The sequence below is a fragment of the Saccopteryx leptura genome, chromosome 1, assembly GCF_036850995.1.
Source record: "Saccopteryx leptura isolate mSacLep1 chromosome 1, mSacLep1_pri_phased_curated, whole genome shotgun sequence".
Taxonomy (NCBI): Eukaryota; Metazoa; Chordata; class Mammalia; order Chiroptera; family Emballonuridae; genus Saccopteryx; species Saccopteryx leptura.
The window spans coordinates 362,484,992-362,504,007 of NC_089503.1; the positions used below are offsets into that span (position 1 = coordinate 362,484,992).

At 36.0% G+C, this 19,016-nt stretch overlaps 1 protein-coding gene across 2 annotated transcripts in view; it reads left to right on the forward strand.

Annotated features, from left to right (window-relative positions):
* The window catches only part of KHDRBS2 (KH RNA binding domain containing, signal transduction associated 2), a 567,387-nt gene that overhangs the window by 490,719 nt on the left and 57,652 nt on the right, over positions 1-19,016 (forward strand). For both annotated transcript variants that reach the window (XM_066361370.1, XM_066361371.1), the window contains one exon: positions 16,747-16,829. In XM_066361370.1, the coding sequence (XP_066217467.1) occupies positions 16,747-16,829 (83 nt within the window). The remainder of the gene's footprint in view (positions 1-16,746; positions 16,830-19,016) is intronic.

Genomic DNA, 19,016 nt, shown 5'->3' on the forward strand with positions numbered 1-19,016 from the left:
CTTCCGTCACCTTCTATCTGGTTGTTTTGAGTCCCCCCCCTTCCTTCCCCCCCCCCCCCTGTAACCACCACCCTCTTGTCCATGTCTCTGAGTTTCATTTTTCTGTCCCACTTATGTATGGAATCATATAGTTCTTAGTTTTTTCTGATTTACTTCTTTCATTCAGTATAATGTTATCAAGGTCCATCCAAGTTGTTGTAAATGATCCAATGTCATCATTTCTTATGGCTGAGTAGTATTCCATAGTATATATGTACCAAAGCTTTTTAATCCACTCGTCCACTGATGGACACTTGGGCTGTTTCCAGATCTTTGCTACTGTGAACAATGCTGCCATAAACATGGGGGTGCATTTCTCCTTTTGAAACAGTGCTATGGTGTTCTTGGGATATATCCTAAAAGTGGGATGGCTGGGTCAAAAGGTAGTTTGATTTTTAATTTTTTGAGGAATCTCCATACTGTTTTCCATAGTGGCTGCACCAGTCTGCATTCCACCAGCAGTGCAGGAGGGTTCCCTTTTCTCCACATCCTTGCCAGCCCTTATTCTGTGTTGTTTTATTGATGAGCACCACTCTGACTGGTGTAAGGTGATATCTTATTGTGGTTTTAATTTGCATTTCTCTAATGATTAGTGATGTTGAGAAATTTTTCATATGGCTATTGGCCATCTGTATGTCCTCTTTGGAGAAGTGTCTGTTCATTTCTTTTGCCCATTTTTTGTTTGGATTGTTTGTCTTCCTGGTGTTGAGTTTTACAAGTTCTTTATAAATTTTGGTTATTAACCCCTTATCAGACGCTATGTCAAATATGTTCTCCCATTGTGTAGTTTGTCTTTTTATTCTGTTCTTATTGTCTTTAGCTGTGCAAAATTGTTTTAGTTTGATATAGTCCCATTTGTTTATCCTTTCTTTTATTTCACTTCCCCATGGAGATAAATCAGCAAATATATTGCTGCAAGAGATGTTGGAGAGATTACTGCCTATGTTTTCTTCTAAGATGCTTATGGTTTCAGGGCCTACATTTAAGTCTTTTATCCATTTTGAGTTTATTTTTGTGAATGGTGTAAGTTGGTGGTCTAGTTTCATTTTTTTGCAAGTAGATGTCCAATTTTCCCAACACCATTTGTTGAAGAGGCTGTCTTTACTCCATTATATGCTCTTACTTCCTTTATCAAATATCAGTTGTCCATAGAGCTGTGGGTTTATTTATGGGTTTTCTGTTCGGTTCCATTGATCTATGTGCCTGTTCTTATGCCAGTACCAAGCTGTTTTGAGTACAATGGCCTTTTAGTATAGCTTTATATCAGGAAGTGTGATACCTCCCACTTTATTCTTCTTTTTCAAGTTTGCTGAGGCTATTCGTGTTCTTTTTTGGTTCCATATAAATTTTTGGAATATGTGCTCTATATCTTTGAAGTATGTCATTGGTGTTTTAATTGGTATTGCATGGAATTTATAAATTGCTTTGGGTAATATAGACATTTTAATAATATTTATTCTTTCTAAACATGAGCATGGTATATGCTTCCACATCTTTGTATCTTCCTTGATTTCTTTTATCAATGTTTTATAATTTTCCGAGTACAAGTCTTTAATCTCCTTAGTTAAATTTACTCCTAGGTACTTTATTTTTTTGGTTGCAATAGTGAAGGAGATTGTTTCCTTAATTTCTCTTTCTGACAGTTTATTGTTAGTGTATAAAAATGCCTCTGATTTCTGAGTATTAATTTTATATCCTGCAACCTTGCTGAATTCATTTATCAGGTCCATTAGTTTTTTGACTGACACTTTAGGGTTTTCTATATACAATATCATATCATCTGCCAATAATGATAGTTTTACTTCTTTTCAAATTTGAATGTCTTTTATTTTTCTTCTTGTCTGATTGCTATGGCTAAGACTTTCACGACTATGTTGAATAAAAGTGGTGAAAGGGGGCACCCCTGCCTTGTCCTTGATCTTAAGGGGATTGCTTTTAAGTTTTGCCCATTGAGTACGATGTTGGCTGTAGGTTTGTCATAGATGGCCTTTATCATGTTGAGGTATGTTCCCTGTATTCCCACTTTGCTGAGAGTCTTAATCATGAATGGGTGCTGGATTTTATCAAATGCTTTTTCTGCATCTATTGAAATTATCATGTGGTTTTCCTCCTGCCTTTTGTTTATGTGATGAATCACATTGATTGATTTGCTAATATTGTACCAGTCTTGCTTCCCCAGAATAAATTCCACTTGATTATGATATATGATTTTTTTCATATATTGCTGGATCCAGTTTGCTAATACTTTGTTGAGGATTTTAGCATCTACATTCATCAGGGATATTGGCCTATAATTTTTTTTTCTTTGTGTTGTCTTTGCCTGGTTTTGGAATCACAATTCTGCTTGCCTCATAAAAGGAGCTTGGAAGTCTTCCTTCCTCTTGAATTTTTTGAAATACCTTGAGAAGGATAGGAGATAGTTCTTTTTTGAATATTTGGTAGAATTCTCTTGTGAAGCCATCAGGCCCAGATCTTTTCCTTGTTGGGAGTTTTTGGATAACTGTTTTGATCACATTTGTTATAATTGGTCTGTTTAGGTTTTCTGATTCTTCCAGATTAATTTTTGGAAGATTATATGTTTCAAGGAATTTGTCCATTTCACCTAGGTTGTCTAATTTTTTGGCATACAGTTCTTCATATTATTTTCTTACAATATTTTGTATTTCTGTTGTGTTGGTGTTATTACTCACTCTCATTTCTAATTTTATATATTTGAGTCCTCTTTTTTTCTTGGTGCATCTGGTTAAAGGTTCATTGATCTTGTTTACCTTTTCAATGAACTAGCTCCTCATTTTATTGATCCTCTGTATTGTTTCTTTAGCATCTATGTCATTTATTTCTGCTCTGATCTTTATTTCCTTCTTTGTACTACCTCTATGCTTTACTTGCTGTTCTTTTTAGTTCTTTTAGATACAGGGTCAAGTTGTTTATTTGAGCTTTTTCTAGCTTATTTTTTTTTCTAGCTTCTTAAGATATGACTGTAATGCTATGAACTTCCCTCTCAGGACTGCTTTTGCTGAGTCTCATAAATTTTGAGTTGATGTATGCTCATTATCATTTGTTTCTAGGATTTTTTTTATTTCTTCTTTGATCTCATTGGTAACACATTCGTTATTTAATAACATACTATTTAGTTTCCAAGTGCTTGAATATTTTTCAGTTTTTCTGTTGTGGTTGATTTCTAGTTTCATGCCATTGTAATCAGAGAAAATGCTTGATATGATTTCAATCGCCTTAAAGTTGTTGAGGCTGCTATTGTGCCCTAACATGTGGTCTACCCTAGAGAATGTACCATGAGTATATGTATATTCTGCTGCTTTAGGGTGAAAGGTTCTGAAGATATCTATTAAATCCAGTTGATCTATTGTGCCCTATAAGTCTGCTGTTTCTTTGTTAATTTTCTTTCTTCAAAGATCTATCTAGTGATGTTAGTGGGGTATTGAAATCCTCTACTATTATAGTATTGCTGTTGATCTCACCCTTTATATCCATCAAAGTCTGCTTCATATATTAGGTTCTCCTATGTTAGGTGCATAGATATTTATACTGGTTATATCTTCCTGTTGAATAGTTCCCTTTATCATTATGTAGTGACCTTCTTTATCTCTTACTACTGTCTTTGTTTTAAAGTCCATTTTGTCTAATATAAGTATTGCTACCCCAGCTTTTTTTTCATTTCCATATGCATGAAATATTTTTTTCATCCTTTTACCTTCAGTTTATTTGCATCTTTTGTTTTGAGGTGTGTCTCTTGTGGACAGCATATGTATGGGTTCTGTTTTCTTCTTCACACCACTACCGTATGTCTTTTGATCAGATCATTTAATTCATTTACATTTAAGGTTATTATTGATTTGTAGTTTTTTATTGCAATTTATTTTTTAAAGCTGTATTTCTCTTTTGGTATATTCTTTTTCCCCTTTGATCTGTTTACAACAGGCCCCTTAGCATTTCTTGCAGCATTGGTTTGTTTGTAGGGAATTCCTTGAGGTTTTTTTTTTTTCTGGGAAGCATTTATTTCTCCTTCAATTTTAAGTGATAGCCTTGCTGGATAAAGTAGTCTTGGTTGTAGGCTCTTGTTCTGCATTACTTTGAATATTTCTTGCCATTCCCTTCTGGCCTCAAGTGTTTCTGTTGAGAAGTCGGATGCCATCCTTATGGGGGCTCCTTTGTAGGTGATAGCCTTTTTTCTCTAGCAGCTTTCAATATTTTCTTTTTAGCTTTGGTATTTAAATTATGATGTGTCTTGGTGTAGATTTCTTTGGGTTTCTCAAAGGAGTTCTCTGTGTTTCTTGGACTTGTGAGACTTTTTTCTGCAAAATATTTAGGGAAGTTTTTAGCTATGATATGATTGAACAAAGCTCTCTTTCCCTTGTTCTTTCTCTTCTTCTTCAGGAACCCATATGATGCAGATGTTATTTCACTTCATGTTGTCACAGAGTTCTCTTAGAGTTTTCTCAGACTTTTTGTGTCTCCTTTCTGTTTTTTGCTCTGCTTCCATGCCTTCATTTTCTTGTCCTCTAACTCAGTGATTTGATCCTCAGCTTCTTCCATCCTGCTTTTAATTCCTTCCATTGTGGTCTTCATTTCTGATATTGTATTCATCAATTCTGACTGATTCTTTTTTATTATTTCAATGTCCTTTTCTGTATTTGCTATGTCTTTATTTAGGTGTTCATAATGACCATCTATTATTGTTCTAAGATCTTTGAGCATCCTAACAATCATTATTTTAAACTCTGCATCTGGTAATTTGGTTATATCTGACTCATTCTGGTCCTTTTTTGGGGATTTCTCTGGTCATTTGTGTTGCATTTCTCTTCCTTCCCATTTTGTCTGTGTATAGGAAGGTTTTGACCACTAGAGTCAAATGGGTGTGGCCTCTGTGTTCCCTAGGTGTGGTCTGTCTGTAGGTCCACCACCCGCTCTGCTGCTGTTGCCTAGGGAGTTCAGGTATGGGCATTGCCAGTGCCAGCCCACTGGGGCTCTCCTTGTGGTTTCCTCCTCTCCTCCACCGGCGGGTCTGTGATCACATGCTTGGGTCTACAAGCCTCAGTGGCCTCAGCCTTCACCCCGCCCCCATGGGTGGTGTTATGTGCTGCACCCGGCTGCAAGCCTTAGCACTGCAGGCAGGTGTGAGCACCTTTGCTCAGCTTGGTCTCCACCTGTTTCCGGGCTTTCGCCCTGCCCCTGTGGGAGGAGCCTGCTGTCAGATCGGCTGCAAGCCTCGGATCCGTAGGCAGGGCAGGGCTGCATGCCAGCACTCAGTCGCAGGACTCCTCCTGTTCTGGGCTTTTGCCCCACCCCTACAGGAGGAGCCAGCTTGTGGGTTGGGCCACAAGCCTTAGTTCTGCAGGCCGAGGAGGCTGAGCACCTGGGAGACACCCCCTTACCCCCCCACCCCCTCAAGACTGAGCTCACACTCGGGCCTCAGTCATGGCTGACAGAACCAGGCTTCCGTGTCCCACTGCCTCCCGCCCTGCAGCAAGCCCTCAGCTGTGTGGGTGGTGGCACTGCAGCTCAGACCCTAACACTCAATACTGTAGTCCCAAAAGCCCCCTCCTTCTAAGTGATTCTGCTCTGAGTGCCACAGGAGAGCCTGTTTGGCTGGTGTTCTGTTCTGCTTCCCTTTGCTGGTATTGCTGTTTCCAGGGGAAATATATTCACTTCAGATTTGGGGAGTGACTCAGCCCAGGGGTTAGGGTGACTGTCCCTCAAGGTGTTTCTCCCTTTGCCTCCTAGATTACATACTCTTCCCTCTGCTCTGGTCCTCTCCTCTCTCCCATCACCCGGAGCCCCAGGTCTGTGGTTTTGAGAAAGGTTTACTGTGTGGTCCTTTTAAGAAGAATCCTGGGTTTGAGAAATCTGTCTTTCTCACCAACAATATCCTGACTTGTTTCGCAGCTAAATACTGTCCATACACCTCTTCTAGGCTCTGGGGCTGCAGGCTGGGGCTTTGTTCCTGGGACTCAGGATCCTCCCCTCTCTGCTAAACTCACCTCCTACCACGCAAGTCTCTCCCGGCTGCTATTCACTCCCGCACTGGACAGCCCTCTCTACGTTTCCGCTTTTCCTACCAGTCTCAGTGTGGCTTCTTCGGTGTTCCTTGGTTAAAGAGTCCTCTTAGTTTAGACCAAAGTTGGTTTTTCCAGATGATGGTTCTTCGAGTTTTATTTTGTTTTGTTTTGTTTTAATCTGACAATATATTGCTAGTCTGGTCACAGTCAAGATGGAGGGACCTGCTTACTCAGACAGTCTGCCTACAGACTGCTGGTTTCCAAGGTAGCCCTGAATCACCAGCGCCAAGGAGAGCCTGAGCTATTAAAAAAAAATGCAATCCCTGACCAAGAGAAAGGAGAGAGTAGTTTAAAAAGAAGAATTTTAAAGATCATACCTAAACTTACTTCAGTAGTGAGACCCCCTTCAAACAATGTCAATATAAATACTTTATTTTTAATAACATAGTTAAGTTGGATATTTACATTTTTCTCTGTGAAATAAGCACTGCTTGAAACCAAAACATCCCAGCAAGATAAAATTGGTAATGGTGTCATAACTAAACACAGAATCAAGTTAGGGTGGATAACTCATGTTTTTCACTCATAAGTACCAAAGGTTAAAGATGAATAGAAGGGCATTGTCATAGGAGAATACATTTCTAATTGTAGGAATCACAAAAGTTTAGAAAAGCCCTCCTTTCAGGGTAATAAAATAATTTTTGTAATATATGGTACAAAGTAACAGAAAAAATCACATAAAATGAAAATTATCTAATGGGTTTATATGAAATTATTATTTAATTTTAAGATTCATTTGACTGATGCATAATTTATTGGAAAGTAATAGTTGTATAAAACAAAATATCAAAATTGCTTCATTTATAAACATAAATGATAGATTCTTAAATTGCTTTCTAATTGAAATATGCTACTAAAGTTTAGAACTCAAATACTTTGGGAGAAGAAATATTGAAAAATGGTAAACAGATACATCATGCCATCACACTCTTGTTTTACAGCCATAAAATTCTTGTTTCAAAAACCCAAATAAAAAATGTAGCAGGAGTGATTATAGGGTGTTGAATTTTTGGATTCAGTTTTTTTTTATCCCTTCCCAAATAAGGGTTGAGTCAGATTATTTGAATTAGCTCAGCTATGATGATGTTAACAACTTTTAGGCTTTTATTCCTTATACCCTAAAATAGCAAATACAAAATACACGACAGCAACCTCAAGGTACTATATAGATTATTGGAGTTAAAAAAGACCTTTAAAATAAAATGTCTCCCTGGCTGGACAGCTTGGTGGGTTGGAGCATCATTCTGATGAGCAGAGGTTGTGGGTTCAGTCTGCACTCAGAGCACATACAGGAATGAATTGATATTTCTGTTGCTCTCTTTCCCCCTTTCTATCTCTCTCAAATCAATAAATAAAGTTAAAAATAAATAAATAAATAAACCTCTCCCCTTGTGAGGCTGGCCCTATAATTAGAAATATATTGAGATATGACAATGCCCTCCTATTCTTCTTTAACCTTTTGGTACTTATGAGTAGAAAACATAAATTGTCTTCTCAAAAATTTGATTCTGTTCTTAGTCATGACAGAATTTATCAATTTTATCCTTTTTTTCTGTTTTTTTTTTCCTGTTGAATGTGTTAGAAGACCTTAGAGACTTATGTCACTGTTTTTAAAGCTTTGAGATCTATTATGAAGTAATACATCTCATAATGTCATAAAGCATTAACATTTAAAATGGATCCATTAGCATACTAGCACTAATTAATACATTACTGTAAAGTTCCAGTTTCATTAGTCATAGCTCTGTTCATCAACAAGATTGAACATATTGCTGTTGATTTTTAATGTGATAAAAGGCACTTATAAAAATGGGGGTCAGGCAACGCTACTGAAATGAATCTTTTTTAAAAACATAGTTAGCAAACATTTATGGAATATTGAGGAAAAACAACTAAAAGATTGCTGGAGATCCTATTTGAGTTATATCCTGGAAACATTCTGTAAATAGTTACTGCTTTCCCTGTTCTCAACCACTACCATGTTTTATTATTTTCATTAATCTAGAGTTTATGGTGTACCTTAGTTTATTATAAAGTTGTTTTAATGGAAAATTAATACAGTGCTTATGATCAGAATTCATCTACTTGCAAACTTAAACTACATTAAATAATTTGATCACCAAAAATATAGTTAGATGAGCTTTGAAAATTATAAAACTTTGGAAATTAATTTATAGTCCTTCTTTCTAATAGAGGAAAGCAGATTTGAAGTCATTATGGTAGAAAATGTTAATATTCTGCAAGAACCAGGGAGCCTCACTAAAAATATTTATCTATGTTTTAGAAGATAGTACATCACAATTGACAATGTTTATTGCTACTAATAGAAAAGGGTTGCTGGCTGGAAAAACCCTTGGGTAAAATAGTATAGAAATCTAGGAGACAAAAGCAATGCAGAATTAGAAAGGCAAAAAGCACATTACATTTTGCTGAAGAGATAAAATTAAAGGCACATCTGCTGACCCAGCCTTCAGGTGTTCACTAAACTGGGAAACAATATAATAATCTATCCTTCCTTCCTTGATACTATAAATCACTGTTAAGTGACTCCTCAATTTCATGCATTTTGCTTATCTCTTGTTGGCAGAAGCAATCTGGCATGGACCCTGAGTGACCCTACACTTTCTGGCTGGGTATGCCAATAATACAAGGCCCTGACTACTCTTTACCCCTGCTCTTTCTCAGCAGTGTGCTTTCAGCAAGAAACACTGACAGAAGAAGTAACATCTTCCCCAGACAAAGAGTGGTTTGCTTCCATTTAGAGATGCCCTAAGTCATTCTTCCTCCCTTATAATGCAACCCAATGCATGCGAATGCATCAGTTTGGTCCCACCTGCACTGAACCTTTGGGATGTGGGACACATGGGGAACTCGCACAAACCAATATGAAGTTCTGGTTCTTACTTTGCTATGAGTAACAAAGTCCCTTGCCTCTGACACAAAAGTCTCATGTTTTTAGCCAACATCCATGGTACAGTTACAGGCTAGCTTGTTAACTTTTAAGTACATTAAAATCTCAGACCCTTCAGAGTTCTTGAGAGTTAAAAATAAAGCACTGCTTTTAATAAATATTTATATAATAAAAATTAACCCAAACTATTTTAAAATTATTTTCTTATATATGTTTTAACACCTAAAATCTCAAATCATATTTTTATTATTAAAAACTATGACCTGTGATGCCACAGTGGATAAAGCATCAACCTGGAAAGCTGAGATCGCTGGTTCAAAACCCTGGGCTTGCCTGGTCAAGGCATATATGGGAGTTGATGCTTCCTGCTCCTCTTCCTAGTCTCTCTCTCTCTCTCTCTCTCTCTCTCTCTCTCTCTCTCTTTCTCCAAATGAATATATTAAAAAATCTAAAAAAAAACAAAAAAAAAACAACCAATTTACTCAGCCTAACCAGGAGGTGGCACAGTGGGTAAAGTATTAGCCTGGGATGCAAAGAACCTGGGATTTGAAACCCTGAGGTCGCCAGTTTAAGTGCAGGGTTGCTTGCTTGATCATGGGATCATAGTCATTACACCAAGGTCACTGGCTTGAGCAAGGGGTCACTCAGTCTGCTGTAGCCCCTGGTCAAGGCACATATGAGAAAGCAATCAATGAACAACTAAGATGCCACAACTATGAGTTGATGCTTCTCATCTCTCCCTTCCTGTCTGTCTGTCCCTGTCTGAACCTCTCTTTGTCCCTCTTGCTAAAAAAATAACCTACTCAAATGATTTTAAAATAATCATCAAATGATTTTAAAATAATCATAATTGTATTTTTCCACTAATAATATTAGACCTTTAGTAAAACAACTAGAGATTAAGCACTAGACTCAAAGATTGGACTTGAATTCTGGCCAGATTTCTTGCTGATAGGCTATGGCCTCATGAAATTATTTCCAAATGTGTAAAATAAATGTAAAGGCACAGAACATTTCTATAGGCTTGATCTCGTTTTCTCATGAAATTCTGTGTCTATAAGCAATTCATGTATTGTCACTTAGTGCTCTCCTAATACATGCTTGTTGTATATGGATCCAAATCTTGTTCAGTGGAATGGAATATTATTAATTTGATCTTCAAATATATATAACTTCCATGTGTATATGCTGAGGTTTGTTATTTGCTTTCACAGGATTGCTTTAAAAAATTAGAATCAGCCTCCCCCAAGATTAATTTTGAAGCAAAGCATACACATGTGCATGGTTGTCGGAGATGGTCCTGCAGGTCCTTGGGAGCTTTTAATTTCCAAAGAAGTTAGAATGAGGAATAAGCAATTTTCAGCCTTCATGTTGAGTGTATATTTATATGGGGAAAATGTTTAATAGTTATACTCTACCCAGGAGATGAAGATGTAATGGAGTACTTTTTTCCTTATTAGAGACTTACTCATTGTTATCCACAGAAAACTTTCAGAAAAAAGAAATGTTGCCTCATTGCAGAGCGAGACTATTAGGTGCAGTGATTTCCCACTGGCGGGGTGGACCCTCATGCTATAATACGGTTTTAAACAGCTAATGACTTCCCACAGTGAGTGAGTGAGCTGACCTACTGCTTCAGTAACAAAAGCTACACGTTGGGAGGCATCCATTGTCATGCTGTTCCAAACCAGCCAGCAGTCCATAATAGGTAGTCATTCTTTCAGTGGGAAAAAGAGATGGAAGCCACTATTGAAATCCTTTCTATTTTATGGAAAGCTAAATGTATAATAATCCAAAAATGTATGATAAAAATGTAGAGAAATATTCACCTAAAATAAAACTTTAAAGAAACATAAAGTATAAATAATTCATGATCAAACACATACTTGTTGTAAACATTGATCATTTACATCCTAAGGGTATAATGAATATTAAAATATTAACACTGTGTGTTTAGTTTTTATTTTAATAATATTTCATGATGTGTTTTAAAGTTTAAATTATTACAATGAAGTGCTTTTGTAATAACAAGAGGTTATATATATGAGGAGGGCATGCTAGACATTTTCTGGTTTCATTAAGAAGGGAACATGTGTTTATAAGAATTAACCACACTTCATAAAGAAAGTTAAATGTCAAGTTCCTATCTGACCTGTTAATTATATTCAATGACATTAAAGGACAGCATTTGCAAAGTGCTTCTGTGCCTAGTATTTTAATGTTTGGGTGACAAATTTATGATCTTGGCCCCCATAATTAAATTACTTAATTCTGGAATATTTTATAATTCTTGATTGCACACTTGACTTTATTTTTTTCCTCTTGATTGTATTAGAAAATTCCACATTATTTCCTTTTATTTTAATACCCACTGACCTTTTACAGGAAATAAAAACCCAAAATGAGAATAATGATCAAATGCTAAATCTGTCACTAAGGCCTGTTAAATTTAAAAGTCCTCCAAGAAAGTGTGGGTATAAAACAGAATCAGGATGACATTCTATGTCATTTAAACTTTCAAACGATTTTCTTTTGGAAGTCACAATAACTTACATCACAAGATATTCTGCTTCTCTTTAGCTGACAAAAACAAGTCAGTTTTATAGGTTCTAATATCCATATTAGGTTTAACTATAGTTCAAATACATGTACAAAAATGGCAATTTTATATGGTCTAACTTAACTTTTTCAAAAAAGAAAATTCATAATTATTAGCCCAATTGTCAGTAACATTATATTTTAGAAACATGGTCTCAAAATGTGTGGTAAGAGATGTGATAAACCATTTTGTGATGATTTTCTTTTCTGAGTTATGAGAAAACTTCAAAAATTCTATAAATGACGATTTAAAAAATTCTTTATCTAGAGGAAATTTAATACATATTCTGTTCATGTTCCCATTCTTGGTCAGAATGTTTTCATTTGGTGTCTGTGGTCAGTGTACATACATATACAGCCAAAAGATTCTCACAGGCCAATGTTAAGTATATATGTTTGCATGGGGATTATACAACAGGCCTTTCAAGCAATAGCATTTTTTTATATATACAGCTCACAAAAATTAGGGGATATTTCAAAATGAATATGAAGTGATTAAAAGAAAAGAAGCATTTGATTTTTTTTATTATTAAACAAGAACATCAGAAAATCAAACAGCAAGTCAAGGAAAGTTGTTTGATTATGCAAATGAGATGCAAAACCAACTTCTGTTTCATTGGTGAAAATGCACTGTACAAAAGGCTGAAAGTACTCAAGTATCTGCACGGTCCCTGATCCCCTAATTTTTGTGAGCAGTGTATATAAATTTAAGACTAATTTGCTTCTTATAGTGAGGACTTTTTATAGAAAATATGATTATATATATTACAGCTGATGTTTATGTCTTCATTTCCTAGTGATAAAAAGACCGATTAAGGAAGGGAAGAGGGGTTTATAGTAGTGTGTTTGTGTTGAGCATCAGGTAACCTAAGTTTCTCTTCTCAGTAAACACTGAATAATGTTTGTTATTTCCATTGCCAGCTATATATTGATGACTGCCAGAGCTCTAGCTCTAGCCTAGACTCTGAGCTTCAAACTCCTTATATCCAATATTCTAAAACCACCTCTCCATGGCATCGAGGTCATCAGCCGCTACCCTCACTGCCTGCCAGGGGAGCACTTAATCCTGTGGAAGAAATACCATCAGATGAATCCCCTACAAGTTTCCATGCACACTATCAAGAGTTCAGTGAAAAATTACATGTGTTAAAAACACATAAAATCAACAAAAAACAAGAAAAAAAAAAGGCACCGGTGATTCAATTGTTGGAGTTATTATCCAAGGCTTTTATAGTGACTACGATTAACAAATTTAAGAAAGTAGAGGTAAAAAAAATGAGGCCTACGCTCAAAATGCTTGAAATTTCTTTTAAAGAGTCAAATGGAATTTACGAAACGGAGATCTGTATATTCCCACTCCACTGCTTGAAATTGTCCCATGGCTTCTTGTCTACAGGCTACATATAAACTCCTACTATGTTAGAGAGAAGCACTCCAGAACTCTCCTACTTATTTCTTTAGCCCAAATGCTTTATTTCTTAGGAATTCTGTGCTTTGAGCTATAGATCCAACTACTAGCAGTCCATCAAACACAGTGCTTTTTTTCATGTTGTAATGCATTTACACTTGATGCTCTTGGAAACTGGAATGCTCTCACACAACCACTTCTCCACCTAGAAAATAAATATTTATGTACAAATAACCATCTCAAGGCCTTCCCTGAGAAATTTTCCTTAAAATTCTCAGAAAGATTTAGGCCATTGGTATTTTAATTTTTATGTCTCTGTTGATCTCCTCTAGTGGGCCAAGAGCAGTAATGTGCTACAACTGACTTGTGCTAGCTCATAAAATCTCATGTAGCCTGACCTGTGGTGGCGCAGTGGATAAAGCATTGACCTGAAATGCTGAGGTCGCTGGTTCAAAACCCTGCACTTGTCTAGTCAAGGCACATATGGGAGTTGATGCTTCCTGCTCCTCCCCCTTCTCTCTCTCTCTCTCTCTCTCTCTCTCTCTCTCTCTCTCTCCTCTCTAAAATAAATAAATAAATAAAAAATAATAAAATTTCATGTAATATTGTTTTCAAAAATTCTGTGAAAAAAAAATTCTGTGAATTGATTGTTAGATGCAGCCGTTATTAAAAATTAAATTACAGGACCTGGCCCATTGGTTGTCATAGCGTTGGCCCAGCGTGTGGATGTTCTGGGTTTGATTTCTGTCAGGTCACACAGGAGAAGCGCCCATCTGCTCCTCCACCTTTTCTCTCTGGCTCTCTCTCTTTCTCTCTCTCTCTCTCTCTCTCTCTCTCTCTCTCTTTCTCTCTTCCCCTCCTACAGCTATGGCTCCATTGAAGCAAATTGGCCCTGGGTGCTGAGGATGGCTCTATGAAGCCTCTGCCTCAGGTGCTAGAAATATCTTGGTTGCAAGCATGGCCTCGGTGGCCAGAGCATTGGCCCCAGACAGGGGTTACCGGGTGGATCCCAGTCGGGACACATGCAGGAGTCCATCTATCTCCCCTCCTTTCACTTCAAAAAGAAGAAAAAGAAGTTAAATTACATAAACGCAAATTTAAATTAATTATATTAAAAACAAAGAGAGCTAACATTTGAAAACTCATTATTATCTAATTGTTACAATCTTTGCTCTATCTAACTAAAATGACATGTAATGGTGTTCTACTATTTATCTCTTTCCAAATGTTTCTAAGTACATCGTGTTGATAGCTTGAAATTTGCCATGGTAAAAGTATTTACACCACAGGTATTAAAAATTCTACATTTAAAAAAAATTATTTTTTACTTTAGTGACAGGAGGTGGAGCCAAGAAACAGACTCTCATATACACCCCAACTGGTATCCACCGGGCAAACACACTAGGGGATGATGCTCTACTCATCTGGGTCTGTTGCTCTGTTGCTCAGCAACCAAGCCATGTTTTTAGCACCTAAGGTAGAGGCCATGGAGCCATTTCAATGCCCAAGACCAAATCGCTGGAACCAATCCAGCCATGGCTGTGAAAAGGGTAGAGGGTAAGGGTGGAGAAGCAGATGGTCACTTCTCCTGTGTGCCCTGACTGGAAATAGAATCTAGGATATCCATATACCAGGCCCATGCTCTACCACTAAGCCATCCAGTCAGGGCCAGATACTGAAAATATTAAAAGCTGGGACTTAATCGTCTGTTACACTGATTATACAGAGTCAAGAAAACTATGGGAAAATCTTAATAATGCCGCTTTAACTTAAAAGAATGTTATGTGTATACCCTTTATACTGTAACTGGAACACAAAATTGAGAAATATTTTTCTAGTATGTGAAAAACATTGTCCAATTCAGAACAAAGTTGTTCACATCACTGACAAATGAATAAAGTTCTGACATACCTATTTAATGTTTCTCTTTCATTTTACTTGCCAACATAAATGAAAATTTCAAGAATTCCTATCTAGTCTGTGTATTTTCCTGTAAGACTTAAAAATAAATAGAAGTGTAAGTGAATGAGAAAACTATAAGTCTTCCACAGACCAAATGGTAAAGCTATCCTTTATAAACACAGGCTCTGCTACTATATAATCATCATATGAAATGTTTCTCTTTTAGTGGTGATCGATTTGAGACAATCCGTATCTACACTGAATGAGAATAGTTTCTTTGTGCTAATTTAAAAATTCAATACACATTTATTGAGCAAATACTCTCTGGAATACACTATGCTAAGCACTACAAGTATATAGTTCTCGCTTTTCAGGAGCTTAAACTCTACAAAGAGAAAAAATTGTAGAAATAATACAGTATATGTTTAGACAATCTAAGTACCTATGAGAAAAACAAAACACAGGCTATTAGAATTCAGAGGGCAGAGAGTTGCCATATACTTGGAAAGAGCAGGAAAAACTTCCTGAAGATTGTCTGATATGAAATGACCTTTAATTCAGTAGCACTTCAACAGATGGAAATTATCCCAACTGCAGAGTAAAAATATGATGAGATGGAAATCATGAATGAAAAAACTGAAGAACTCAAAATCTGACTCAGAAACCTCATATATAAATAATAGTGTTATATATAAGGATAATGCAGATGGAGAAGTAATAAAGAAATAATATTTTTAAAAGTTTCTTAATTTTATGAAAAATATTAATCTTTAGATTAAATAAGCTCAAAGGTCTTAGCCAAGATTAATGTGTAAACTTTTACATCTAAACATTTTTTATTAAGTTCCCAAATAAAATAAAGAAAGAGATTTATAGGCCTCCAGACTTGAATGAAGTTATGGATTGGTGGGGTGTATAGAAGTCCATTCCCAGGAAAGAAACACATCAGCAAAGGTCCAGAGGCAGACAAACTAAAGGTTTTTTCAAAAATAGAGAGTAATCGAGATGAATGGCTAGGGTTTAGAGTCAAGCCAATGACCACAAAGGGAAATAAAACTGAATCGCTCACAGAGTGATTGATAACTAGAGTGGATAATTGCTAGCTTGCTTGCACATTCTGCAGTGAAAAACCCACATTAGCTTTGTTAGCATTAATTTAGTCAGGTAATCAAACTCACCACACAACATTATTTTATTTGTGGGATTTAAACACCATAGAATGCACAACAAAATAAAGTCTTCTTTCTCTTCCTTCCTTCCTTTCTCTCTCTCTCTCTCTCTCTCTCTCTCTCTCTCTCTCTCTCTCTCTTTTAGCAATAATAACTACATCAGTTTTACAGAAAGTTAACTACAGTTTAAGGGATCAAAATTTTATAGTTTTTAATTCTAATTATGGTTTCTATGAAGGGAAGAAGAAATCGCCCAGTGAGGTTGTAACAAAAAGGTTAGCACTACCATTAGGTTATCACAATTGTTTTTACCCATAAAACAATTTTTCAAAGAAAAAATTTATTTTGATTTTCTTAAATTATCTTCATTAGTATGGATCAAAATTTTGAGTATATCCTATAGTAGGTATTGCTACATCAATGATATACTGAGTTTAACTTAAACAATAATACCCAATCCATAAAATATTATTCAAAGTTACATGGAAATTGTTAATCTAGTAAAACCTGATAAAGTATAAATATAAATAATCAAACATAAAATCTAAATCAAGGTCACATTATATAAAATCTCATAAAGGAAAAACATCACAATTAATCAAATTGATTGTTAATAGATATTTCTACCATTTTCTGCCTCAGGGGTATGATGATGGCTACGGGGGTGAATATGATGACCAGACCTATGAGACATATGATAACAGCTATGCCACTCAAACGCAAAGGTAAGGCATTTGCTGTCTAAAGCATCCTTCCCAGGATTATTTCTTTTTTATTATTATTAAGTAAGAGGTGGGGAGGCAGAGAGGCGGACTCCCGCATGCGCCGGGACGGGAATACACCCGGCCAAGGCCCCTACAGGGTGATTCTCTGCCCATCTGGGGCTGCTGCTCTGTTGCTCGGCAACCAACTTATTTCAGCATGTGAGGCCAAGCCATGGAGCCATCCTCAGCACCCAGAGCCAACTTTATCCAACTATTCAAGCTATGGCTGCAGGAGGGGAAGGGGTGGAGAAGCAAATGGTCACTTAGCCTGTGTGCCCTGACCAGGAATCAAACCCAGGACTTCCACACACCAGGCTGATGCTGAGCCAACCAGCCAGGGCCAGAGGATTGTTTCTAATGTTGCTTTTTGTTTCTTGTATCTGAATATCAGTTATGTTATGTGAGAGTTTCTAGTAGTGGTTTTTTTTTCATTGTCTGTTTGAGTTAAAATGTTGCTTACTAGACTGCGAGAGGTAAAAGATAATAATTTGCAATTGTTAATAATGAAACAGTAGTGTAGTTATTTTAAGACCAGATGATATGATTAATAAAACCAGTCAACTCATTAACAAGCCTATATTTAATGAGAGTGTTATTTTTAAAGATTATTTTGGTGAATTCATGATTAAGACAAGAATGAAAACAAGTTTCTTGTTCAATGTAGTTATTTTCTTTCCTAAAATGTAATTTTTATTTGGAATACAAAATATAAATGCTATGATAAGTGAAAAATTCATAAAACACCTTAATGAATCAAGAATTATTTTCCTTTCTATGGGTCTCTAAATGATTGTTGCATATACCTTGTTAGATTGAGTAAAAATTAGTGATATAAATTAATTTTTACTTTTTAAAAATCAGATTTATTTAGGTATATTTACATACAGTAAATTTTGCTCATTGAGGGTATAGTCCTATGAGTTTGGCAAATGCAAACCACCAAAATTAAGATACAGGGCATTTTAATCAGTTCAAGATGTTTTCTTATAGCTTGTTATAGACAACTGTTTATAACCCAGGCCATGGAAACCATGACTTACCTTTTGTCACTACCATTTTGTCTTTTCCAGAATGTCATATAAGTAATATAAAGCAATACAATATATGGCCTTTTGAGTCTGGTTTCTTTATCTAGCATAATGTAGGTGATATTTATTTATATTGTGTGTTTCAGTGTTGTGTTTCTTTTATTATTGTGTAGTGCTTTGTTGCCAGTTTCTTTATTCACCAGTTGAAGGATATTTGGGTTGTTTTTATTTTTTGCAGTGATGAATAAACTTAAAATAAAATATATGTATTTTTAGAAAAATAAATCAAAAATATTTTTCTGAAAAATAATTTTACTTAGTTTCAGGTTTCATGGAAGAGCAGGAGTCCTTAGACCATTAGGTAATTCTCCCTATTTGTGATTGATAGAAACCAGTATAACTCATTGTCACAAAATCATTATAGAATTGATCATTTATCAATCAGTGTTATAGGCACCCAAAGACATTTGTATGATTTTTCAAGCAATATTTGGAGGAGAGAAGCTGGCAAAGAGAGAAACAACTGTGAGGTGATAATTGAGTTAAAGAAATTCACTCTTTTGCAGAGGTATGCATTTGCCACAGCCTGAAGGACAGCAAAGTAAAAGTGATGAACAGCAATTCTTTTCAAAGAGAATACTGTAGGCAGTTAAGAGAATGAAGAGTTTGGACTGATACCTTTAAAGCTAAGCATACCATATCATTATGGAAATGACTATCTTCAACTTTGAGCAGTTGGTGAATTTATAGTTGGTTAAAAGAAAAGACATCATGAACTGCGAGCTTTTACTATGGGTAATATCTTAATTGTCCTAAGAACATATTGGAACACAGAACAGCTGTTGAGGAACATTTTTCATCACATCAAAGACACTGAAAAGAACAGTATATGCAATTTGACTTCATATTTAAAACAACTGCTAAGTCTGACCTGTGGTGAAGCAGTGGATAAAGCATGAACCTGGTATGCTGAGGTTGGCTGGTTTGAAACCCTGAGCTTGCCAGGTCAAGGAACATGTGAGAAACAACCACTGATGAGTTGATACTTCCTGCTCCTCCTGTGCCTTTCTCTCTTTCCTCTATCTAAAATCAATAAATAAAATCTTTAAAAAAAATAAAA